The sequence below is a fragment of the Mesoplodon densirostris genome, chromosome 4, assembly GCF_025265405.1.
Source record: "Mesoplodon densirostris isolate mMesDen1 chromosome 4, mMesDen1 primary haplotype, whole genome shotgun sequence".
NCBI lineage: Eukaryota > Metazoa > Chordata > Mammalia > Artiodactyla > Ziphiidae > Mesoplodon > Mesoplodon densirostris.
The window spans coordinates 184,585,856-184,613,210 of record NC_082664.1 but is presented as its reverse complement, the minus strand read 5'-3'; the positions used below and the strand labels follow the sequence as shown (position 1 = coordinate 184,613,210).

Below are 27,355 nucleotides of genomic sequence, written 5' to 3'. Positions count from 1 at the left end.
TTTAGGGAGTAGGTGACAATGTAAAGGAACAAGAGGCAGCTTGCAGCAGCAGTAGAAGGAGCTGAGTCAGAGCAGGATAATAGTCTTGGCTCTGCCTTGAATGTTGTCTTCTTGAGCAAGTCATTCACTTCCTTGTCTTCTGTACATTGAGGCATTTTGGTGAGAGAATACATTTTTCTTCCAGCTCTAAAATTTCATGATCTGATGAGTAGAATGTAGTAAAGATGACCCTTGTATTATTATTAGGCAAAATAAAGAGTTTCTATTAACTGGGTTGATTTTTTTTCCTTTTTATTGTTAAATAATTTCATACTTAGAGAAAAGTTGTAAATATAGTTCAAAGAATTCCTGTATATCTTAATCAAATTCCCCAAATGTTAACATTTATCACATATGCTTTATCATTTGCTGTCTACATACACATACACAGTATTCTTGCTTTTCTCGAATTGTTTGAGAGAAAATTGCAGACAGTGTCTTCAGTGTCTTTAACCTCTAAGTACTTTAATGTGTATTTTCTAGATGAACATGGATACAGTTCTCCTGTATACAGACAGATTTCATCAGTTGTCCCACTAATGTCTTGTATACCAAAGAAAAAGAATTGTTTCTGGTCCAGAATCCAGTCCAGCATCACATACTGAATTTTGTTGTCATTTTTCCTTAGTCTCTTTTAATCTGAACAGTTCTTCACTCTTTCTATGTCTTTCCTGGCCTTGCCATTTTTGAAGAGCACATACAGGCCAGTTATTATAGAATATCCTTCAATTGCATTTGTCCGTGTGTCCTCATGGTTAGATTCAGGTTATGCATTTTGGTCAGGAATTCCTCAGAAGTGCTTGTCAGAGCACAGTGTATATTTGTGCCATTACTGGTGATGGGACTTGGTTCCTTAAGATGATGTACACCAAGTCTCTCCACTGTAAACTGTCATCCTGTCATTCCAGCTATAGTGGTTGTCCAGCTGTGGTTTTTCAAATTCCGTCCTTCCATTTACATTTCTTATTTAGAATTCTGTAAAGAAGAGTTCTTCTTTGTTTCTTTCTATCAGTATGAGCTCACGGTACCTCTAAATGTTTAATAAATTATATCAGGCATTACTTAGCTTTTGGATGACATGTTAACATTGACAGATTTACTGTTATGCGTGTAAAAGGTAATCATTTAAAACACTAGTAATTCAAAATCTATTTAATTTGGTTTTGGTATATTATTTGCTCCTTTAAAAAATCAGTTATTAATAAAACTTGATTTTGTTCAGAACATACCTGGTATTGGATAAGCGAGGAGTAGAAGAATAATAACTGGCAGGAAAATAAACTTGCCTAGAGTTAAAATTTTCCTAAGGGAGTGATCTTATATATACTATAAACTATCCGTCTTCATTTCAAACCCAAATGTAACTGGGGACTTGCAGACTGACAGATCATTCGTTGTCTTTATTACTAAAAAGGCTTTGCTTTAAAAGCAAATACTAAGATTGTAGCATACTGATGAGAATATACATAATTTGTTCCCCCAATGGGCCTTGGGTCTTGAAAAGTATCTTTTACATTTCGGCATCAGATAATTTTCTGCCCTAGGTTATAACCAATATACATGAGTTTTTGAAATAAAAATAATTAGCCCAGTTGTTAATGGCCATACGAAAATTAGTATTTACCTCACAGTATAATAGTAAGGAAAGCACACCTTTATCTTACAGTAATACAGTGAGACACTCAAGTTTCTGTCTTGTATAAAATACTCTATTAAGGTAATTGTTGGATTTCGGGTTTGAAGGTGGTACTGTAGAGTTGGCATTTTCATCTTTTGCTTTCTGGCAATTGACTAATAACAAAGAGAGGGAGAAACTAAAACCCCACCTCGTAGTCCACTATACTAGAAGGCAGCTAAAACACCAAGCCACGAAATAGGTGGGATGGCTGCCAAGAGCAGTGGGGACCAGACAGGCCGCCTGCAGGAGAAAGTAGGCGATGCCAGGGCTGCAGAGCTCGGAGCCAGCAAGAGGTGCTTCATGAGGTTGAGAGGCCCACTGTGAGGTGCAAAACCTATATCCCTTGTTTGTAAAAGCAAAATGGCTTCTTAAGCTAATGGCAGGAGTTGCCCTGCATCTGGTTTGGTTTTAAGAAGTTGGGAAGGTGAAGCCAAACAAGGAGTCATACAAACCAGCCATTTTTGCATTTTGTCTGTCTCTGTAGAAGTAGGGGAGGAGATAGATGCCTTTGAAAAACCTCAAGGTTGCCTATCTCCTCTGAATGTTGAGAGATAAAAAACTAACTGATTCTCATGTAAAACCCTGAATCAAGACAAAATTTTGCCAGTGCAGAACTGATCCACTGTGGCTTTCTGCATGAACCTCCTGCAAATAGCTTGTCCAGGAAAACCTCACCACTTTCAACTATGACTTAGTAAAAAAGAATCCAGCTCAAGGCCACTACCACCATTCAAGAATCGAAAAGGAAGAAAGGAATGGAAAAACAAAGGACAGTTGAAGAATCCTCACCAGAAAAAAATATTGCCGTAAAGAAGATGAAAATAATGACCAAACATTTTGCCATGAATTTAAAAGCCTTAATGGAAATATTTATCAGTGAGAGCACAAAACAGTGATATAAGAGGTCGGGGAAGAGATAGTGCGACTACATGAGAAAATACAGTGTGAGCTGATTGAGTGGAAAGAAAGAAAAGATAAAACCATCACTGAAATGAAGGTGAGATTGGAAGGATCACAAGGGACAGTAGAAACGGAAACACAATAAAGAACCTAGAAGCTAGGAATGGAAAAGTGGGTAGAATTTACCAAAATGAATAAGAATATTAAAACAAATTAGAGTGAGAAAATGATAGATATGGAAATCAGAAAAGGAGATTTTACATAGTATGTTTGAGTCTTAAAAGAAGAAACAATGAAGCACAACCAATATTTAATGATATATAATCCGAGGTAACGTTTCTGACATAAAAATAAACCACATAGACAAAATTGTAAGAATACTTTGACCAGGTTTTTGTTTGTTACATGGGAATGTTTGGGGGGAAAATAATAAGCATTAGATTTCTCTTTTTTGCTATGGTCAGGCCATAAGATGGTGCCTAATCAGGTCTTTACCTGAGGTATTTAATCAACTGCATAGATACAACTGGTTGAAATTTAAGCATGGATATAGAAAGTAGTTACATTAACTTTATATAGTATGATTAAATAGGCAAAATTTGCTTCATGCTTTTTGTTTTTTTAATTTACCCTATTTTAGGTAACCTTTGAATACAAAAAGAGCACTTTAAGTAAAAATTTTCAAATAAAAAAATTAGAAAATTTAAAACTGGCTCTCTACTTAGGACAGGCTCACAAACTATTTCTTAATCTCTAAGACTTATAATTGTTTACAATATGTGAAAGTGTTTTTTGAGGGTTGATACATTTCAACTAAAGTTAGACAAATTTTGCTTGTTGTTGGTTGACTTTAGATCAGTGATTCTTATCACTCCCTTGGTAAGTTTTTAGAAATACCCATGACTGTTTGGCTTCTAAGGGCAGGTGTCAGATCTATTTCATCCACAAGTTACTTTATAGTTTGGGCTTACTTAACAGAAAGATAATTTAATTAAAATGCAAAGTAGTCTATACATCTTGTTTAATGCCACAACATAAACTTGTTAAAATACTTGGGAATATGAGATAATTCAGAAAGTAAAATAGAACTATTCTATTTCATATAATTTCATTCAATTAAACATGTTAAAGTAATAAAACTGGCTCTGACATTTCTTTATTTAGAATAATGACAAATGGTCTTGATCATATATAGATTGTTTCTTTCTTCCATTCTACTTACAGGCTTTATTAGGAAAGGTTGTAATGTTTTTCATATGCCTTTTCAGCACTGACTAATGGTAGATAGACCTTTTTATACTGAAATGTCCTTGCTTTCCTAGATAAGCCTTCACTCATTTTGTTTGATGTATTTCTGGATTCTGTTGACTAATTTAGAATTTTTACATCTATTTTTATATGTAAGATGGTCTCCTTTTTTGTATTTTTAAAAAATCAGAATTTGGTATTAAAGTTGTATTAGTGTATACAATGAAGGAGCTTTCTGTCTTTTTAAATTGTCCTTACTTGCGTAAATATTACTGGAATTATCTGTTCTGTGAAGGTTATATTTCATCTGAGTCAGTCTGATCCTGCTTCTTCCTTACTGTTACAACCTCTTCAGGTTCTCTGTTTCTTAGGACAGTCTTAGGAGTGCAGCTAGGAAGAAAAATCCCAACTCACTTGTTAAGTTAGTTGCATGTAGTATCTTTTTTTGTTTTTTGGCCAGCACACAGGATCTTAGTTCTTGGTTCCCGACCAGGAGTGGAACCCGTTCCCCCTGCAGTGGGAGCACTGGACCACCAGGAAAGTCCCTGTAGTATTCGTTTAAACTCTTCATTATCTGTGTTTATGTTCCCTCATTTCTAAACGTACATTTTTTTGGTCTGTCTTTTCCTTACGGAATGTATCTATTTTATTGTTTGAGGAATTGCCTTATTTTTCCCCTCTTTCTCCTTCCTACTTTTATTTTGGTTTATTTTGTTAGTTTCTTAAGATGAGTATTAAGTTCCCTTCTTTTTAATCTTTATTCTTTAATAAAGATGTCCTCTAAGAACAAGTTTTACTGTGTCCCATAGGTTGTGATAGGCTGTTTGTTTTTCATTGCTCTCTGCATAGTTTAAATTTTGTTTTGCTTTCCTCTTTGACTATTTGAAATCTTTGATTTAGGAATATGTTTCCTAATTTCCAGGCTTTTTTTGGTCATTTTATTTCTTATTTATTGGATAATGACTTCCATTTGGAGTAAAGCCACCCACCCTTCTGCCAGCCTCATGTCCATCAGCAAGAGTCAGGTTAGCCTCAGAATTTAGCCTACTTCTGACAAGACCTTCCTCCACACCCTTCTTTCCCCTCCAGATGTTCTTATCTTGCTACTGCTAGCCACCGTAAGACCATCAGGCATCCTAACCATTTTTCCCTCTAAGCAGTCTCCACGGAAAGCCCCAGTGTCTCTTCATTTCCCAGGCTCGGACCTTTGTACCCTTGTTCCCCTTCTTCTCTTGCCTCCAGGCTCACTGCTTCTCAGCTCTGTCCTCTGGGGGAGCAGAGCACGTAGCACAGGTCACTGTTGATACTTTTTAGGTTGTTGGTCAACTGAGACTTTGGGATCCAGGTCCTCCTATCTTGTTCTCCTTGGACCCTTAAAGCTTTGATGGTATCTGTCTTGATGCCCCCTCTCCTGTTATCCTCTAGCCCCTCCCCCCAAATAACGACATAGCAGATAAACCAGGAATTTGTATATCTTTCATGAGAAGGGGGAAATTGACTTAAAGAGATTAATTAATAAGCTCTTGGCTATCAAGACCTTAGTAAGAGGGCTGAGACTAAATCCAGCCTCCTGACTTGGTATTCTTTTAATTACAGCACAGAAATACAACTCAGCAATGAAAAAGATCAAACACAGATTTGAACAGAATGTCAGAAATGCTAAACATAAGAGGGAAGCAGCAAAATTAGATTTATCAGTTAATTAAATGTAAATGGGTCCAATTCTCCTAATAATTCAGATTGCCAGATTGGAGTTGAAAAGTACTTAAAAGAAATATGGAAAGGTTGAAATAAAGGATGCACCAGTATAGAAGCAGAGGTGGTAATATAACATGATTTAAGGTAGAATTCAGGGCTAATGCACTTGACAAAATAAAATAGGATATTATGTAATGATGAAAAGCCAAATTAATTAACAAAACAGCTATCATAGTCATAAACAAGTAGGCATCAAACACAGAAATGATATATAAAAGCAAAATCTGTTTAAAACACAAGAGAAGAATTTGATGAAAATACATTTATATTAGGAGATTTGTCCAAAAGACACAAATAAGGTCATGGGAAACAGAATAACACAGTCAAGAAATATTTTGAATGAAGAACTAATTATATTAAAAGCCCATGGAACAGTTTTACAAAATCAATCTTTACTTCGGCAGCAAAATAAATTGGAAAGAAGCAGAAATTTTACAGTACATGTTCTCTGATAATTTATTTTTTCAGAAAGTATTTTTGATCTATTATGTTCCAAGTAGATAGCAATATTTTTTAAATTATGATAGAGTAAAATTGGCTTCTTTGGGGGTATAGAGTTCTTTGAATTTAACATGTGTTATAACAAATATATATGGTTATGTAATCGCTACCACAGTCAGGATACCAAACAGTTCCATCATCCAAGAGTTCCCCTAGTGCCATCTTTTTTCAGGCACACTTTTTCCCTGTCTCTATTCCCTGGCAGCCACTGCTAGGTCTTTATCACTATAGTTTTGTGTTTTTGAGAATGTCATATAGATGGAATAGAGTGTGTAACCTTTCCAGCCTGAGTTTTTTCACTTAGCATGACGCCTTTGAGCTGTCTCTGAGTTTTTGCGTGTCAGTAGTTTGTTCCTTTTTATTGGTGGGTTGTATTCCATTTCAGAGTTGGTTAAGTCATCTACCCATTGTAGGACATTTGGGTTGTTTCCAGTTTTTGATGATAATAAATAGACCTGTTAAAAAACATTCAAGTACAGGATTTTACATGAAAATTAATTTTTATTTCTCTAGAGTAATTACCCAATAATGGAATTGCTGGATCATATGGTAAATGCATGTTTAACTTTGGAAAACAGTCTGTCCATTTTTTAATAAAGTGGTTGTGTCATTTTACATTCCCGCTAGCAGTATATGAAACTTCCTGTTCTTCTGTAGCCCCATCCATTATACTTAGTATGGTCAGTCTTTTAAATCGTAATCATTCTAATAGGTGTGTATTGGTAATCTCATTGTGATTTACTTTGCATTCTCTAATGACTTATGATGTTGAGCATCTTTTAAAGTTCTTATTTGCTATCCATATGTATATATATTTTGTGTGTGTGTGAAGTGTCCCAAGTCTTGTTCAGTTTTTAATTGGGTTTTTTCTTATTGTTGAGCTTTGAGTTCTTTATATATTCTGCATGTAAGTCCATTATTAGATGAAATATGCTTTGTAAATGTGTTTTTCTTAGTCTGTGGCTCCTCGTGCCATTCTCTTAACAGTTTACTTCTAAAAGCAGAAGTTGTTTATTGTGATGAAATCCAACTTACCAATTTTTTTCTTTTATGGATGATGATTTCAGTGTTATATCTTGGGCTCAAAAGATGATTGCGATGATTTTCTCCCGCATTTTCCTCTAGAAGTTTTATAGTTTTGTATTTTACACTAGGTGTATGACTCATTTTTTTTTTAAATTTTCACTTATAATGTTCTTTTTAATTTTAATTTTTTTAATTTTTATTTTTTTTTTGCGGTACGCGGGCCTCTCACCGTTGTGGCCTCTCCCGTTGCAGAGCACAGGCTCCGGATGCGCAGGCTCAGCAGCCATGGCTCACGGGCCTAGCCGGTCTGCAGCATGTGGGATCTTCCCAGACCAGGGCACGAAACCGTGTCCCCTGCATCGGCAGGCGGACTCTCAACCACTGCACCACCAGGGAAGCCCGAATGTTCTTTTTTAAAAAAATTTTTATTGGAGTATATATGATTTACAATGTTGTGTTAGTTTCAGGTATATAGCATAGTGATTCAGTTATACATATACTTATATTCATTCTTTTTCAGATTCTTTTCCCATGTAGGTTATTACAGAATACTGAGTAGAGTTCCCTGTGCTGTACAGTAGGTCCTTGTTGGTTATCTATTTTATATATAGTAGTGTGAATATGTTAACTCCAAGCTCCTAATTCATCCTTCCCCACTCCATGTTTCCCCACTGGTAACCATAAGTTCGTTTTCAAAATTTGTAAGTCTGTTTCTGTTTTGTAAATAAATTCATTTGTATCATTTTTTAAAAATGAGATTTCACTAATGAGTGATATGATATTCGTCTTTCTCTGTCTGACTTACTTCACTTAGTATGATAATCTCTAGGTCCATCCGTGTTGCTGCAGATGGCATTATTTCGTTCTTTTTATGGCCAAGTAATATTCCATTGTATGTATCTACCACATCTTCTTTATCTGTTCTTCTGTTGATGGACATTTAGGTTGCTTCCATGTCTTGGCTATTGTAAATAGTGAAGTGAACATTGGGGTGCATGTATCTTTTCAAATTATGGTTTTCTCCAGATATATGCCCAGGAGTGGGATTGCTGGATCATGTGGTAGTTCTATTTTTAGTTTTTTAAGGAACCTCCATACTGGTGAGCTTTCCCATTCATAATTTTCTTGTTTCTAGCCTTTTCTTTTCTGCCTAGAGAAGTTCCTTTAGAATTTTTTGTAAAGCTGGTTTGGTGGTGCTGAATTCTCTGACCCTTTGCTTGTCTGTAAAGCTTTTGATTTCTCCATCAAATCTGAACAAGAGCCTTGCTCAGTAGAGTATTCTTGGTTGTAGGTTTTTTCCCTTTCATCACTTTAAGTATATCATGCCACTCCCTTCTGGCCTGCAGTTTCTGCTGAAAAATCAGCTGATAAACTTATGGGGATTCTTTTATATATTAATTCTTGCTTTTCCCTTGTTGCCTTTAATATTTTTTCTTTCTGTTTAATTTTTGTGAGTTTGATTAATATGTGTCTCAGCAAGTTCCTCCTTGGGTTTATCTTGTATGGGACCCTCTGTGCTTCCTGGACTTGAGTGTTTCCTTTCTCATGTTAGGGAAATTTTCAGCTATAATCTCTATAAATATTTTCTCAGGCCCTTTCTCTCTCTTCTCCTTCTGGGACCCCTATAATGCAAATGTTGGTGGGTTTAATGTTGTCCCAGAGGTCTCTAAGACTGTCCTCATTTCTTTTCATTCTTTTTTCTTTTTTATGTGCCACAGCAGTGATTTCCACTACTTTATCTTCCAGTTCTCTTGTTGTTCTTCTGCCTCATTTCTTCTGCTATGGATTCCTTCTAATGTATTTTTCATTTCAGTTATTGTATGGTTCATCTCTGTTTGTTCTTTAAATCTTCTAGCTCTTTGTTAAACATTTCTTACATCTTCTTGGTCTGTGCCTCCATTCTTTTTCTGTGATCTTGGATCATCTTTATTATTGTTACTCTAAATTCTTCTTCAGGTAGATTGCCTATCTCCACTTCATTTAATAGTCCTTTGGGTTTTTATATTGTTCCTTTGAAACATATTTCTCTGCCACCTCATTTTGTCTGACTTTCTGTGTTTGTGGTCTCCTTTCTGCAAGCTTCAGGATGTAGCTCTGCTTGCTTTTGGTGTCTGCCCCTGATGGGTGAGGCTGGTCATGGGGCTTGTGCAGGCTTCCTGGTGAGAGGGACTGGTGCCTGTCCACTGGTGGGTGAAGCTGGGTCTTGTCCCTCTGGCGGGCAGGGCCATGTCAAGAGGGTGTGTTTAGAGGTGGCTGTGGGCTCAGTATGACTTTAGACAGCCGTCTGCTGATGAGTGGGGCTGTGTTCCTGTCTTTGTAGTTGTTTGGTCTGAGGTGTTCCAGCACTGGAGCCTGTAGGCAGTTGGGCGGAGCTGGGTCTTGGGGTCGAGCTGGACATCTCCGGGAGAGTACACACCGATTAATATTCCCTGGGCAGAGGAATTCTCTGGTGGTCCAGCATCCTGGACTCAGCGCTCCCACCCCAGAGGCCCAGGCCTGACGCTATTTCCTGGCTTCTTGGGTCTCCTGTGTCCTCCCTTCCACTCCCATTGCCCATGCAGGTCACAGCACTGTAGGTGCTGCAGCAAAAACACCTGAGACCTTTAGGTGCAGGTAAAATGCCTCAGAGTGGTTACATACATACCTTTCACATCTTTTGTGAGATTTAGCCCTAAGTATTTTATAGGTTTTAATGTACGATGGTAGTAAATTTTTAAAAAATATTGTTTCTTTTCATTACTATTATATAGAAATACTGTTGATTTTTTAAATGTTTATTCAGTGCCCTCCAACCTTGCTAAACTTGCTTATTCGTTCTAGGTGCTTTTTTAATCCCATAGATTCCATTGGGTTTCTACATTCTTCCTTTCCAATCTGGATGCCTTTTATTTCTTGTTTTATTGCCTTGGCTGAAGATCTCCAGTGCAGTGTTGTGATGAGAGCTGATATCCTTCTTTTGTTCCCGATATTAAGGGGAAAACATTCAGTCTCTACCACTGAGTGTGCTGTTAGTTGTATCTTTTCATAGATGCAGTTTATCAGGTTGAGGAAGTTTCCTTCTATTTCTGGTTTGCTGAGAGGTTTCATTAGGAATGCGTGTTGGATTTTGTTAAATTCCTTTTCCACATTTGTTGAGATGTTCATATGAAGTTTCTTTTTTGGTTTAAAATAGTAAAATCCACATTGATTTTTTTCCCCCGTGTTACATCAACCTTTCATTTCTGAAATAACGTCACTTGGTTGTGCTGTACTGTTCTTTTACACCTATTTGGATGACTAATGGTAAAATTTTATTTAGGATTTTCATCTATGTTCATGCAGGATATTAATCTGTAGTTTTCTTTAATTATAGTGTCTTTGTCTGGTTTTGGTATCATGGTACTGTAGAACTCATAGACTGACTAAGGAAGTATTCATTCCTCTTCAGTTTCCTGCAAGAGTTTGTTTGTAATGGATTATTATTGAAATGTTCAGTAGAATTCATTTGGGGCCTGGAGTTTTTTCATGGAAAGGTTTTATCCACAGATTTAAATTCTTTCATAGATATAGGATTCTCTGGTTATCTATTTTTTATTGTGAAAATATACATAAGATAAGATTTACCATTTTAACCATTTTTAAGTGTATGATTCAGTGGCACTATGTTCACATTGTTTTGCAACCATCAATACTATCCATTTCCAGAACTTTTTCATAACTTCAAACAGGAACTCCACCAATTAAGCAATAACTCCCACTCCACATTTCCTCTCAGTCCCTGGTAACTTGTTCTACCTTCCATCTCTATGAATTTGCCTGTTCTAGATACCTTGTATTAGTAGACGCATACAATATTTGTCCTTTTGTAATTTGCTTATTTCACTTAGCATAATGTGTTTAAGGTTCATCCATGTTGTAGCATATATCAGAATTTCATTCCATTTTATAGCTGTATGTATTGGAATTTCATCCCATTTTATGGCTAATAATGTTCCATTATATGTACATACCACATTTTGTTTATCCATTCATCTGTCCATGGACACTTGAGTTGCTTCCACCTTTTGCCTTTTGTGAATAATACTGCTGTGAACATTGTTGTACAATTATTTGTTTGAGTTCCTGTTGTCAGTTCTTTTGGGTATGTACCTGAGTGGAATTGCTACATTATATGGTAATTCTATTTTTAGCTTTTTGAGGAACTGTCAAACTATTTTTCACAGTGACTGTGCCATTTTACATTCCTACCAGCAATGCACAAGCATTCTAATTTCTTAATGTCCTTGTTAACACTTATTTTTCACTTTTTTCTTTAATTGTAGCTATTTTAATGGATATGAAGTAGTGTCTCATTGTGGTTTTGATTTGCATTTACCTAATGGATAATGATGTTGAGCATCTTTTCCTGTGCTTTTTGGCCATTTGTGTATATTATTTGGAGAAGTGTCTATTCAAATCCTTTTCACCATTTTTGAATAAGGCTTTCTGTTGTTAAGTTATAGGCATTCTTCATATATTCCAAATACTAATCCCTTATCAGATAACTGGCTTGCAAATATTTTTTCCATTTTGTGAGGTTTTTTTCCCACTCCCTTGATGTTGCCCTTTGATGCATGTAAGTTTTTAATTTTGATGAAGTCCAGTTTATTTTTCTTCTGTTGCCTGTGCTCTTGGTGTTAATCCAAAAAATCTTTGCCAAATCCCATGTCATGAAAAATTTTTCCTATCCTTTCTTCTAAGAGTTTTTAAGATTTCGTTTTTACATTTACGTCTTTGATCCATTTGGGGCTAACTTTCGTATATGGTGTAAGGTTAGGGTCCAACTTCATTCTTTTGCATCTGGATATCTAGTTTTCTGAGCATCATTTGTTGAAAGGACTGGCCTTTACCTATTGAATGGTCTTGGCTTCCTTGTTGAAAATCAGTTGGCTATATATGTGAGGGTTTATTTCTGGGTTCTCTATTTATTCCATTGGTTTAAATGTCTGTACTTAATGCTAGTACCACTGTTTTAATTATTGTAGTTTTGTAGTAAGTTTTGAAGTTTTAAAGTTTGAGTCCTCCAACTATTCTTTTTTTTTTCAATATTGTTTTGTTATTTAGTGCCTCTTGTAATTCTATACGAATTTGAGTGTCAGCATTTCCATTCTGCAAAAAAAGCTATTAGAGGGCCTCCCTGGTGGCGCAGTGGTTAAGAGTCCGCCTGCCGATGCAGGGGATACGGGTTCGTGCCCCGGTCTGGGAGGATCCCATATGCCGCGGAGCGGCTGGGCCCGTGAGCCATGGCCGCTGGGCCTGCGCGTCCGGAGCCTGTGCTCCGCAACGGGAGAGGCCACCACAGTGAGAGGCCCGCATACCGCAAAAAGAAAAAAAAAAAAAAAAAAAGCTATTAGAATTTTTATTGGATTCTGTTGGATCTGTAGATAGCTTTGGGTAGTATTGTCATCTTCACAATATTAAGCCTTCCAACTCATGAACACAGCATGTCCTTCCACTTATTTGTGTCTTCTTTAATTTCTTCCAGCAGTGTTTTGTAGTTTTCAGTGTATAAATATTAAAGCTACTTGGTTAAATTTATTCCTGAATACTATTATTATTATTATCATCATCATCATCATCTATTTTAAAAGTATTTTATTCTTTTTGATGCTATTGTAAATGAAATGATATTTAAAATTTTTTTTTGGATTGTTCATTACTAGGGTATAATGCAACTGAGTTTTGCATGTTGATTTTATATCCTGCAACTTTGCTGAATTCACTTAAATAGTTCTAACAATGTTTTTGTATGCGTATGGAGTATAATCATTAGGATTTTCTACATATAAGAAATGTTGTCTGTGAACAGAGATAATTTTACTTCTTCCTTCCCAATATGGATGCCTTTTATTTCCTTTTCTTGCCTAATTGCTCTGGCTAGGACTTCTAGTACTCTGAGAATAGAAGTGGTGAGAGTATGCATCCTTATCTTGTTCTGATCTGTGGGGAAAAACTTTCAGTTCTTCACCAATGAGTATGATGTTAGTTACAGGTTTTTCTTATGTATTCACTTGTGTTTTCTTCTGCATTGTCTAATCTGCTGTTAATCCCATCCTGTGTATTTGGTTTTTTTTAATCTCAGACATTGTCATTTTCATCTCTAGATGTTTGGTATGGGTTTTTAAAATCTCTCTCACGTCAGCCTAACTTTCTGAACACGTGGTATACAGTTATGTGTTTTTAATATCCTTCTTTGCTAGTTTTAACATCTTTGCTAGTTCTGAGTCAGTTTCTCTTGATTGCTTGTTTTTCTTTTGATAAGGCAGATGATTCCATTGATATGTTCTGGCTTCCCATTCATTGGTATTTCTTTACAGTGTAGTTGATATTATCTTTGGTAAATTTTCATGTCTCACTTATTGCTTGTTTCAAAGGCTTTAATTGGTTATATTATCTAGTTTTAACTAACTTAACCTTCATAAAATAGGCATGTGCCTATAAAAACATTCCTGCAGAGGAACAGAATTGAATATTGTATTAAAAATGCAAGCCCAACTGAACAACTAGAGAAAGCTGAAGTGACAGTTCTTCTGTGATTTTGTAATTTATGATAAGAAATATATGTTTGGTTCCTAGCACTGAACTCTGAAAACCCTTGGATTTTCTTTTTTTTCTTTTTTTGCGGTACGCGGGCTTCTCACTGCTGTGGCCTCTCCCGCTGCGGAGCACAGGCTCCGGATGCGCAGGCTCAGCGGCCATGGCTCACGGGCCCAGCCGCTCCGCGGCATGTGGGATCTTCCCAGACCAGGGCACGAACCCGCGTCCCCTGCATCGGCAGGCGGACTCGCAACCACTGCACCACCAGGGAAGCCCCATGGATTTTCTTAAGTGATAAGAATCATTAAAGATGTCTTTTGTTTTTCTTTTCTTTTTTGGCTGCACCACGTGGCTTATGGGATTTTAGTTCCCCGACCAGGGACTGAATGAACCTGGGCCCCGGCAGTGAAAGCGCCAAGTCCTAACCACTGGACGGCCAGGGAATTCCCAGGATGTCTTTTGTATTTTCATAACAAGCCTTTTTCAACCACACCTGAGTTTATGTTAATGATGTGACTTCTAGAAAGCACCTAAGCATAGAGGCTGGTTGCCAGGAGAACCAACCATGTATTGGGTTGGCCCAAAAGTTCGTTCAGGTTTTTCTGTAAGATGCTATGGAAAACCCAAACAAACTTTTTGGCCAACCCAATAATTAGAGGGTTGGAACTTTTCAGCCCTATCTTACCTCCCTCACTTCCAGGGTGCGGAGAGGGGCTGGAGGTTTCGTTTAATCACCAAAGGCAAATGATTTAATCAGTCAAGCCTCCACAAAAAAACCCCACAGGTTCAGAGAGCTCTGTGTTGGTGAACATGTGGAGGTACTGGAAGGATGGCATGCTTGGAGAGGGCATGATGAAAACTCTGTGTTCCTTCCCCATACCTTGCCCTGTGCCCAGATCTCTTCCCTGTGACTGTTCCTGGGTTGTATCCTTTTATAATAAAATGATAATCAAGTAAGTAAGTAAACTGTTTTCCTGAGTTCTTTGAGCTACTATATCAAATTAAACTAATTGAGGAGGGATTATGGGAACCTCTGATTTATAGCCAGTTGGTCAGAAGCACAGGTAACAACGTGGACTTGAGATTGGACTCTGAAATGGGGGTGTGGCAGTCTTGTGGGACTTCGCCCTTACCCTGTGGGATCTATCTCTTAACTTCAGGTAGATAGTGTCAGAACTGAATTGAATTGTGGGACACCCAGCTGGTGTCCCTGGAAAGTCAAAGAATTGGTAGTTGTGGGAAAAAGCCTACGTATTGGGCCACAGAAGTGTTCAGTGTTGTAGAGGAGAAACACAGGAGTGTTTTTTTCTAAACAGTCTGCTTCTATTATGAGCTCCTTGTTTGTCATCCACATGAGGAGGTTGAGAAGATAGTTTAATCAAATGTAGTGAGAAGTTGGCAAAATAAAATTTATCAAAAACATTCCCACTGCTGCCACCCATAAGGCAAATTAACAGCCACTTGCAAAACAGAAGACCCAGACTTGGTGAAGAAGCAGTTTGAGCATCAAAGAGCTAAAGAGATCAATGTCTGCACAGGAGATTCACCAGAGGAACCAAGGGAGGATGAATGAGAACTGAAGGTCCTGTGTCCAGGAGAGGTACCCTTTCAGGTTGCCTGTCTCTTGACTTTGATGGTAGGACTCCAGGGGCAGTGTTTCCTGAGGGTGTTATCTGTAGCTTTCAAATCTAACATGTCAGAAGAGTAACTTGGAGACAGTTATTGACATGCAAATTATACGTATGACAGAGAAAGTCATTAGACTGCCAAGAAATATATGCAGGAAATTATAAAAGAGAAAGAGGATATTGGGGGAGGGAAGGAGAACACAAACATTCTGGGAACATTGAGTTTCTTTTCCTGGGTAGACTAGCTGGTAGCAGTCTGCCCTTGAGCAGATTTGTCTTAGGTGTTTAAGAATAGAAAAGTTCTATCTTCTCTGAAGAACCTTGAGAATTTAACTGTGGAGCATGTGTGACAGGCCGTCTCTTTGTGATGTCTACCAGTGGCCTTCATTTAGTACCTCTACCAAGTCAGAACCATTTCTTCATCCACATTTTCTCAAGTTTGGGTGTCTTTTTTTAAAGCTGTATGAGTAAAATGTAAATAATTTCATATTTTTTATAAAAATGGTGTGGCAGATTTCTTTATCTAGACCTGGTGAATACAAGTTTACTTAATATATAGAATTTTTTATTTGTTTTGCCTCAAAGAAACTACACTTAGGTTTTCCTTGGACTGTGCAATTGCCACTGTCCTTTAACTCATGGTTGCCTGACATTCTAGGAATGACTTTATCAACTTCTTTATCACCTTAGCCCAAGACACCAAACTGTTTTTTTTTAATCTTTGGCATGAAGAAAGACCTGGTGTAATGCATGTTTTGAAATGCATTTTTACTACCTAATTTGTGTAATGGATTATCAGAAATCATCCAAGAATTACTAATATATTTCCATATTGGTGACAGGTGTTCTAGGAAGCATTTAGTATTTGAGCATTTATATATATCATCTTAGTTGTGGCTGTTCTGAATTAATTGTGATAAGCTAAAATCTTTTGAAAGTTTCTTTCCAAGTGTCTTGAGTTAATATTTTCCCTCTGGCCAGTGGGATAGACTGCACATTATTTTTGATACTCTTTTAAGACATGTGGGCAGTTAACTGTTCATTTAAGCCAGGTGGCATGTGTCAAGTCCTTTTCCAGGGCAGGGAGAGGTTTTGGGGGCTGCTGTAGTAGAGCCCAATGTGACTTCTTACGGAACTTGTCTTCCCTTCATATAAATCAGTACATACAGATTTCACTGCTCTTCAAGCACTCCTCTGTAACTTATGAAAATTCTTAAAGGATTGGGCATAAACGTTTTTGTGTGTAAATTCTCTTTTTGCAATTGTGCAGTAGCAAGTGATTATTGATAAAATTATATAAAATGAATACTGTTTTTTAGGATAAAAATAAACAAAAACAAAGAATTCATAAGGCAAGGAAAGAGGGGCCCTTTTATAATTTTACCAGTCTTCCAAGCTGCCCACAGCCAGAATCTGACTTAGGGTGTTGGCCAGCTGTGGACAACGCTCCTAATAATAGCTTAGGGGGCCCTGGGAAAGTGCCCCAACCCACAGTCAGCCAGACATCTTCTCTACATCAGCACGGTGAACTCTAGCTCTTGGCTTTTAATGTGCAGGGTCGATCACCACCTTACACTTTACACTTTCATTTTTTTCAATAAAATGTTTGCTTTTTCAAGAAGTCCAGGTAAGTGAATAAATTTTGCAAGCATTTGGTTTTCATTTTTCTCGATTAAATTCTAAGCTGCTAAACTTTAGTGACACTTTTTCTTTTATCTTCACATCCATAACTCTAAGAATTCGGATGTGAATTTGGGCATTTAATAAAGTGGCTTTTCTGTTTCTTCATTTTCTTGGTAATTGATTTTAAATGTATGTTTTACTGGAATTCTTATCAAAATTTTCATTTTTCCAAGGTGTTGACTTTAAGGTGAAAACAATTTCAGTGGATGGAAATAAGGCTAAACTTGCAATATGGGTAAGAATTTTTAAAATGTATTCTGTGTGAATATTAAACTTGTACTTTTTGAAGAAGCAGAAATTGATGTGTGTAGTGTTCTAGAGCTGAATGAGCAATGTGTGTTTAATAACTTGGGAGATTTGATGTTGATTAAAGGATAGACATAAATAGTTATATCTTATAATTCTGTAATCGGGCAGAGACTTGTTTTACTTACTCAGATTTTTAAAATATATAATCCCTTCAGAATATTTGAAAACAGAGTATTAAAAAATTCATCGTCTGCCAGAGAGAATCATCGTTATTGAATGTGTTTCTTTAAAGTTTTGAAAAGACAACCTACTCTGAACTAATGCTAAAGGCAGTTGTTGGGGAGAAGGGAACGAAGCGATAGAAAAAATGATTTTTCATGTTTGTTAGTGTAAATATCTATAAACTTTGAGCTTGCCAACGCTGGATTTTTTTTAATACTGATGCTGAGTGTTTACTTACTAGCGTCTTTTCATTTGCCTGTTAACCCAGCTGTTCTGATCCGCATTCTCTGCTAGCTAGACCTCTTCCTGGTAGTGCTGAATAAGGTAGCACTAGCTGCTGGGACATCCAGGTTACTCAGCCTGCATCTGTATGCTCCTCTTTCCCCCTCTCCTTCCTTCCTTCCTTCCTATCTCTGTCTCTCCATCTAAGTATGATTGCTTATATATTAAATATATTACATATAAAATTTATAAAAATATACTCAGCTAATTCCCACATATGCTATAGTTAAATATCTAAGTATATTTTTATAACATGATAATAATACTAGAACTGGTCTGCAGTCATCAAATTGAGTCATACTTTGGTGGCTAAGTAGTAAATGCTGGCTGGGTGGGTATCAATTACAGATTGAAACAGCAAGTGTTCATGCATTGTATGATCTCATTCATGTTAATGGCATTCTCTGAATGGCACACTATTTCTAACATACATTTTATTCCAAATGACTGTGTGTCTTATGTTTTTTTTGTCAGTTTTGTCAGTTTTCTAAGATACAATGCTTTACATGATTGGTAGCCTGTTTGTCCCTTCCCCAAAATCTGTTTAATATCAATCAGTACAGTAATGTCTAACAAGAAACAATTTGGAAAATGTTGAACTAGACCATAGTAAAATATATACTGAAGTTTAAGAATGCTCCCTTCTTTCCGTACTGAAGTGGAGCCTGATTTTCCACGTTTTTCTTGTTTGATTTATTACCTCTTCTGCCCTTGCTCCTGCTGTGACATATACAATTTAGAATAGGATCTGAGGCTTGATGGCTGCTGTGAGATCTTACTTTCATACAAGAGGTTTTTTGTTTGTTCGTTTTTAATTTACTTTCTAGTTCCTGCTCAATAAAAAGGTTGGCAGGTATTACTGAAGTGACATCTTTATCATAGGCTTATAAATATTTTTTAAATAAGAGAGGCTTCTCCTGACTGCAAGGATAATATAGTTTCATTCTAAAAAGGATAATCAAAATAGTATGAACTTAATAGAGAAGAACGTTCATCTTTAACCAATGTCTGCATTTTAGTGAACATCCTATAAAATGTCAGACACATGCACATTGTTACACGTGTTGTATATGCAACTTTCTGAAAGAAAGGATTCACCTGCTTGTCACCCTCCCCCCAACACACTGTGTACATTTTTGTGTCAATAAATATAGAAGTACATCAGTTTAAATGACCATCTTAAAGATATTTACACCATTAATAGTTTTTCACAAAGATCAGAAGTGCTGTGATGAGCATACTAATTTTTACATCTGTGTGTACTTGTCCAGTTACTTTACAGTGTATACGTAGAAGCTGAATTATTGTCTCAAAGAATATGAAGACTTAACATTGGGGTATAGGAAAAAGGTCTTCTGTACTCTATATTGTTAATCTTTCTCATTTTTGCCTTTCTGAGTAATAATTTTTCACTTGTTTTGCATTTCTTTTGATTAGTGAGATTTTTTTCTTACATATTTATTGATTATATTTTAATGAATTTTCTCTTATATGCTTTGCCCTTTTTATATTAGTGTTCATCTTTTTCATGGTTAAAGTCTTTATATAATAAAAATACTAGCTTTTTGTCATACGCCACACTTTTTCCACTCTGTCATTTGTCTTTAAAATCTTATTTAAGAGGAGTATACATTAATGTTCTTGTGTGTGTGTGTAATACTAACTCTGTCATATGCTGCAGATTTTTTCCCCTAGTTTGTCATTTACTTTCAAATCTTGTTGAGGATGAGTGTTGGGGTGCGGGCGGGGAGAGAGCATGTGTTGGGGAGGGGTGTTCTTGCCATACCAAGGGTTTAGTACTCACATGATTAAATCAGTTATTTTCTTCATGCATCTGGATGTCATGTCATATTTAGGAAGGCCTTCTCACTCAGTATTAGAAATACATGAATCTACTTCATGTAAATAAAATCAGCTCCTCTCCCACTTGGATGCTCCTTCCAGGATTCTTCAAACAGATCAGTCAGGCACAGCCCTGCCTCCCGTGCCCCCGAAAGTGCGACACACACAGCATGGCCTACTTGGCACCCACCTCCGAGGTGGTTCTTCTCTGCATCCTTCCCTCACTTCTACTCCCCACATTCTGTCATTTAGCCTTTCTAGATCCTTTCCAGCTTTGTCCGTTTCTGTCTTTAATAATCCTCTCTTCTCCCATCAGAAAATAAAACCACGTATAATAAGCTCTGCTTCCTTTATCTTACAAAGATGTTATTACTTACTGCAAATTCCTGTTTTGAAGACAAGCAAAGATCTAACTTCTGACTATTTAAACATATAAATTATATAGTTATTATAAATTCTGATCCATCTGAGCTTCTGCTTGCACCATAGCTAAACTCACAACCATGGGACTGGCAGTTGTTGACATCTGATATATGTGTTTACTTTTCTTCAGGTTATTTTACATTAGCAGACTGCAAACTTTTTCTTAAAAGACTGGAAAATATTTAGTTCAACCCCAAGGTGGGCCGTACAGCAGTACATAAGTGAATGGGCCTGGCTGTGTTCCAGGAGAACTTTATCTAACAAAAACATATAATGAAACAGGTCGTGGGTAGAGGCAGCAGTTTACCAACTGCTGCTTTGCTTAATCTTAGGTAGACGTGAGCCACAGTCCGAGGATGGCAGAAAGAAGACAGAAGGAGCCAGGCCCAGAAGAAGAGACTTGTTAATTAGTTTACTCCTTTTTGTTTTTCAACAGAAGTTGAGCAACTATTCTATGGCAGGAATTTCTCTGGGCTCTGGGGTTAAACCGGTGATTGAGCAGATGTGGTCCCTTCCTTGTGAAATTTACATTTCCTAGCTTGTGTACATCTTATATTCATTACCCCTAATATGAGTCAGAAATGTAATAAGGAGTGGTTTGGTTTTAATGCATTTTTCTGAAAGAAGATACATCGAAAACATTTTTTAAAGTACAACCTAAAAATTGCCTACTTAAAATAAAACACCCCTGTAATTCTCTTTAAATCATTGGTTCTCAACCTTGATTCTATGTCAGAATCACCTGGTGGGAAGAGTATTAAAACTTCTGTCATACCCTAGTTAAGTCAGAATCTTCATGGGTTCAAGCTAGGCGTCTGTATTTTTCATTTCCCAGGAAATTTTATTGTGCCACCAGAGTTGAGAACAGTGGCTTTCAATGAAATGGGTTTCATGTGTAATAAAAATCTTAAATTCAAAATGGTAGAAAACCTATACTTTGTCACATTTTTTCTAGAGATGAGGCGGTATTTGTTAGTTTTTATGTTACATTTGTCAGTAAAAAAAAAAAAACATGTCTTATTTAAATTTTAAGTTTTAAATGAGCTTGATATTTTAATAATGCTGTTCAACTTTCTGCTCTTAAATTAGTATGTTGAAGGCTTTTATTTATACTTTGTTTTGTTTAATAATAATTGATTGCCACTTTTAGGATACTGCTGGTCAAGAAAGGTTCAGAACATTAACTCCCAGCTATTATAGAGGTGCACAGGGTGTTATATTAGGTAAGGTTTTACTTTAATATACCGTTTAAAAAATATTGTTTTATTACTGGGGAATTTCTAATTTTCCTTGTTTGTGAAGGTCAATAAGTTTTTGTTTCATTTTTCTTTAGGGCTACTTTTATGTGACTTGAAGTTATATTAACTTCATGTAATATTAATGAATATTTAAACTTTTAAAATTTTGTCTCAGCCCTTTGTCTAGCAATTAAAAAATAAAGATCAGAAACATGTACTAAGGAGTGGTTTGGATTTATGCATTTTCCTGAAAGAAGATACATAGAAAACATTTTTTAAAGTACAACCTAAAAATCGCTTACCTAAAATAAAACACCCCTATAATTTATCTGGTTTAAAAGCACGTGTTGCTGAGGACATAATTGAGGACCAGTCCTCCTGTCACTGGTCTGTCTTAGAGTATTACCAGAAACCAATCTTCAGTCAGCAGCTTACAAATATTTACTGCCAGATTATAAAAGGAGAGGGTTGGTTGCTTAGCAGAATCTGTTTTATTAGTCTTGAAAAATAGCACAAAGCACTTAGTACTATTGATTTATAATCACACAGAACTTAAAAACCAAGTGTGGATTTTCAATATAATTTATTGAAAAGTGCTTGTTCTTAATATTCCTGAGAAACTGTTTAAAATGAATATTGATCAATTGTAGGGAGAAATCTCTTTTTATATATCATGACTTGTGAGGCTTTGGTTTCATTTCTGTTAATTTGACAGTGACTCTCATAGTTTTGGTTCAGCATCTCCTAAGTTTAGAAAACACTTTAAATTAATAAGCTCTTTATTTAGTATAATGCAGAGTGGTGTGAGATGAAAGTGAAAACAGAGGAAGACGATCAGGATTCCACCCACTAACTTTACATGTTTTTTCAAAATTTCAAATTCTGGTCCTTGTGAGAAATAAAATAACAGGGTCATAGATGCTGAAATTTATGTAAATTTTTTTGGTATTTTGCCACAGATTTGAATCTAAACACCTTTTGGTTTTCAGACAAACTTTTTTTATTGTTATAAATGGAGACAGCTGTTGTTTTGCTTAATTTTCAGTTATCACATAGGATATAATTTCATTTCTCTCACAACATATGTAAATAAAGTTGAAGTATGTATGTAAATGCATATATATTTTTAAAAAATACACTTGTTTCTTCCATCTGGATCAGTAGGCACTGATTTTTAAGCATTGAAGGCTTAAAAAAACAGACTTGTCTGTATAGTAATGTCAGTTCCTAGTACATATCAGAAGTGTAATGTCATTGTTTCTTACTTTTGATATTTATTTAATAAATGATTCTTTTTATTTCAGTTTATGATGTCACAAGAAGAGACACCTTTGTTAAACTGGATAATTGGTTAAATGAGTTGGAAACGTACTGCACGAGAAATGACATAGTAAACATGCTGGTTGGAAATAAAATTGATAAGGTGAGAAGTCAGACACTTGGCAGTTTGGCTCTATATTTTGGTAGCTTTTCTTAATCTTTGATTTACCTTTTAGGAAAATCGTGAAGTTGATAGAAATGAAGGCCTGAAGTTTGCACGGAAGCATTCCATGTTATTTATAGGTAGGTGTGTAAATCTTTATCTTTTCATTATTAATGAAGAGTTTCTGTTACATTGTTCTCTTTATGAACCATAAAATGTGTGTATATAGCTTGTGCTATAAAACTAACCAACTGTAGAACCAGGTTCCTTATTTTTCTTTCTGTGAAAAAGAATAGGATCACATCATGTGAAGCCTGACAGAGCACAGTCACACCATTCCTGTCCTTCAGTAAAGCCGGGAACCCAGCCCTGCAGTCATACCTGCCGGTTCCTGTGCTGGCAGCAGTGGCGCCACCTGAGAGCTTGTTAGAAATGCTTCATTTCAGACCCTATAGCCCAGTTTTTCTGAATTAGAATCTGCATTTGAGAAAGATGTTCATGTGATCTGTGTGCACGTTAATGTGTGAGAAGCACGGTAGAGCAAGTGTTGGCAGATACAGCACGGGCCAGATGTGGCCCCACTGTTCGTATGGGAACACACCATGCCCGCTCATCTGCATTGCTGTCTATGGCTGCCTTTGTGCTTCATGGCAGAGTTCAGTCATTACAGTAGAGGCAGTATGGCATCAAAGCCTAAAATATTTACTCTCTAGCCACTTACAGAAGACGTTTGTTGACCCCTTGTCTGGCATAGTGGGCTGCCTCTACCAGCTGGGAGCTTTTAAAAATTACAGCTCTCTGGGCCTTACTTATCACAAGCATGAAACAGAGCCTCGAAGGCAGTTTATAAGAAACACACTAGTTGATTCTGATGTGAAGCCAGCCTTAGGAATTACTGTTTTAGCTATTCCACTGTATTAGAACCTAGTAGGAATCAGGAAATGGAAATGCGAGAACATCACATATAAAGAGAAGTGGGGTGGTGTAAGTGGAAGGTATAGGGAATTTTAGAAGGGGATTGAGTAGTATCTCTACTGCTTACTTGCTAGGTGTCTTTCATTTTTATATGTTAGTTCAATTAATATTTATTGAACACCGAGGATACAACAACAAAATGGTCCAACTTCCTGTCCTCAGGGAGTTTACATTCCAGGCTGGGAAACAGACTTGTATAAGTAAGTAGTGCTATGCAGGAAATAAAACATAGTAAGGGGAGAGAGAATGACCAGGGTGGGAGGTAATAAAAGTTCTTTGAGAGAGTGCCATTTGAGCAAGAATTCGTGGTATGAAGATCAAGACGGAGAGCGTCTCAGGCTGAGAGAATAACAAGTATTTCCTGAGGTAGGAACCGGCTTAGTGTGTGTGAGCAACAGGAAGAAAGCTTGTGGGCTGGAGCATCGTGTGTGCTGGAGGAAAGGGTGGCGATGATGGGACAAGAGATCTTAAGAGGTCATGTTGGACCTCCTAGGATATGGTAAAGAAATGAATTTTATTCTAAGCAAGGTGGAAAGCAAGGGAGTAGTGCTGTGATTTGATATTCTTCTAAAGAGACTCATTTGTGTAGAAAATGGCCTGTGAGAAGCAGAAGCAAGAGGCTGGTCATTCTCTTACAGTGGCCTAGATGAGGGATGCTGGTGGCGCTGACTGTGGTGGCCGTCGTGGGTGGTGGGAAGTTGGCAGATCCAGGAGACGCGTTGAGGGTAGAGCTGACAGCAGATAGGTTGGGTGTGGAGGGTAAGACAGCAATCAGGATAAGTTCAAGTCTCTGGCATGAGCAGCTAGGTGAATGGTGGTGCCGTAACTGAGATGTGGAGGTCTGAGATAAGAACAGGTTTAGGCAGAGGAATAGGGAATCACGATTTCTGCTTAGACATGAGACCTGTCTTTCAGACAACCAGTGGACATCGTGGTCATTGGCATTTAGGTGGCATGTAAAGTCATGGGATTGGAGCAATCACTACAGGAAAAACTGGATAGAAAAGGGCTGAAGATTGAACCCTGGGGCACTCCAACAGTCAGAAGGCAGCAGGAAGAGGAGGTGCCAGCAAGTAAGGCCGTGAACGATATGCCAGTGAGAGAGGAGTACCAGGAGTGTTCAGTGTCCTGCAAGTCACGTGAACAAGGTGTTTAAAGGAAGAAAGCGGTCAGCCGCATCAAATGCTGCAAGGTGTCAAATGAGAAAAGGACGTTGGATTTGACAAGGCAGAGGCTGTTGGTAGTCTTTAAAAGAATAGTTTCCATGGAGTGGTGGGAACAAAAGTCTAATCAGAGTAGTTTGAAGAAAATTTTGAGATAAAGTGGAAACAACTTATATGGACAGCTCTTTGTGACAGTTTTGTTTTGAGAGAGTAGAGAAACCAGGTGGCTATTGGAGGAGGTGTGGGCTGGAGGGCAGGTTGGTTCGTTGGGCGGGTGGGTGTTGAATAAGACGGACAATAATTTTGGTGGGCTTTTAAGCTGACTAGTATAATTCAGTAGAGAGGGCACATGATTTTTCAATGAATGAGAAGGGGTGGGATCCCGGGAACTAGACAAAGGGGGGCCTCGGATGGCAGCCGGGATGGTTCACCTGTTGTAACAGGAGTGAAGGCAAAGCCTAAGGATACAGATGTAGATTGGCTGGTAACCCTGTTAGTGGGATGATCAGTAGTTCTTGCCAGGTTGTTTCTGTTTTTCTCAATATAGAGCTAGATCATGAGCTGAGGTAGAGGAGCTTTAAGATGACGTAATAAATAGTCATCTCAGACTGGAAAAAAAGGTAGTCACTGGGGAAATACAGGATTGGGGAGCAGTGCTAAGTGTCCACATGCATCTCATGAGCATAAATTTAAAATGGGACTAGTGTTCATGGTTGTATGTCATTTATGCAACCACCTATAGCTGCTGGGTCACAGGCACAGAGCAACCAGATTGTTTAACTTAGAGCCTAGATTTCCTTATTCTAAAATGGGAATGATACCTGCTTCAGGGGCTAATTTTAAGAACTAAAAAAATTAAGGAAAGAACTTTGGCGTAGTATTTGAGTAGGGCTTTAAAATTTACAACTCTATCACAAAATCTTGGGCTTATATCCCGCTAGTCTTATGGATAGAATTTAAATAGCTCAACTTTGAGAGTTGCAGGAAATTCGCTAATCTTAAACCTGTGGGGAGAGATTTGGCTTTTTAGATATCATCAGCTGATATTTCTGCTGTAATAGTTTTCCAGAAAAACATAGAAATGTGATCAGATCTGACATTTTTCCTTGAATTTCAGAGGCAAGTGCAAAAACCTGTGATGGCGTACAGTGTGCTTTTGAGGAACTTGTTGAAAAGATCATTCAGACGCCTGGACTGTGGGAAAGTGAGAACCAGAATAAAGGAGTCAAACTGACACACAGGGAAGAAGGCCAAGGAGGAGGAGCCTGTGGTGGTTACTGTTCTGTGTTATAAACTCTGGGAAACTCCATCTCTTGCATATTTGATCAGATAATGTCATCTTTCTGTATATAAACTCTTTAACTGCTATTTTAGGGTCCTTGCAGTTTGCACATATTTGTTTTGTATCATGGCAGTAAATATTTGCGAGAAATCCCACTTATCAACTTTTCCAGGTAAAACATTATGGTAAGCATGCACAGTCTGCAATCTGCAGTTTTTTATGTAACATAAAATAGGTGTACCTTTATAAGTACATTTGATTTTATGATTTACATTCATCATGTGATTTTTTAAAAATCCACTTATCTAGTGTATGTTGATACAAGGTCTATTTCTGGTCTCCTTTTCATTTAAATACTCATCAATTACTGAATTAATTGGTATGTAGAACTCCTAGGACCACTGGGAGATATACAGGTATCATCAAACCTGGCAAATTTCCCTTCAGAAATAACAAAGAGCATGATTCCATAACTTTTCTAGGATGTTTGCTGATGGATTCTCTTTTAGTACTAAGCAAAATTCTCTTTACAGGATGTAGTCCAGGCCAATTTATAATTAAACCTCTGTTTGTTCTGATGTTGTTCTGATGCTTCTAAAATAGCATCGATATGTTAAAGAAGTTTGGTCTTACTTTTAATTTAGTTCAAGAGTAGCTCAGTTGCTTAACTGCAGTTTTAATTCTGTGATATGTACATGGGATTCATGACCCTTTGTGCAGCATTTTTGGTTATGTGGTATTTGACAGGATGGCAATAAGTTTCCCCCCATTTTGTTTTCAGACGGACAGGAATAGTGTGTTTATGTGTTTACTACTCGTGTAGTACTTAGCAGTTTTAAAAACAACACCTTTTCCCATAAATGTTGGTGGTGTTTGTCCAAGTACTTCAATTGTAGCTTGTGTAATGTTAATGAATATCTGTATCTTATGACTTCCATAAATGGCTAGTTGATACTCAAAAACCTACTTCTGTGTTTTGAGGGTTGGGGGAAAACACACTAAATTATAATTTGAGAAAGGCATATTGCTTCCAGATTTTGATGTATGTGGGAAAATACTGTTGCAATGAAAATCTTGGTAATTTACTGTAACAAGTAGCCAATAGTTTATCAAAACCAACTTGTACAGACTAATAAATCTTTTCCACAGTATTCAGTTTTCTAACCTCTTGCTATTGTACACTGTATATGTTTTCACTCATATATTTAATTTACATTGATCTCTGCTATTTTAAGCCTCC

The 27,355-nt window shown here is 37.0% G+C and overlaps 1 protein-coding gene across 1 annotated transcript in view; it reads left to right on the top strand.

Annotated features, from left to right (window-relative positions):
- Window positions 1-27,266, top strand: part of RAB18 (RAB18, member RAS oncogene family) — a 32,686-nt gene extending 5,420 nt beyond the window's left edge. The window contains exons 3-7 of the mRNA XM_060097856.1: window positions 17,190-17,251; window positions 21,185-21,257; window positions 22,577-22,695; window positions 22,769-22,835; window positions 25,951-27,266. Coding sequence (XP_059953839.1) covers window positions 17,190-17,251; window positions 21,185-21,257; window positions 22,577-22,695; window positions 22,769-22,835; window positions 25,951-26,126 — 497 coding nt within the window. The 3' untranslated portion in view covers window positions 26,127-27,266. The remainder of the gene's footprint in view (window positions 1-17,189; window positions 17,252-21,184; window positions 21,258-22,576; window positions 22,696-22,768; window positions 22,836-25,950) is intronic.
- Window positions 27,267-27,355: the final 89 nt, after the last annotated feature.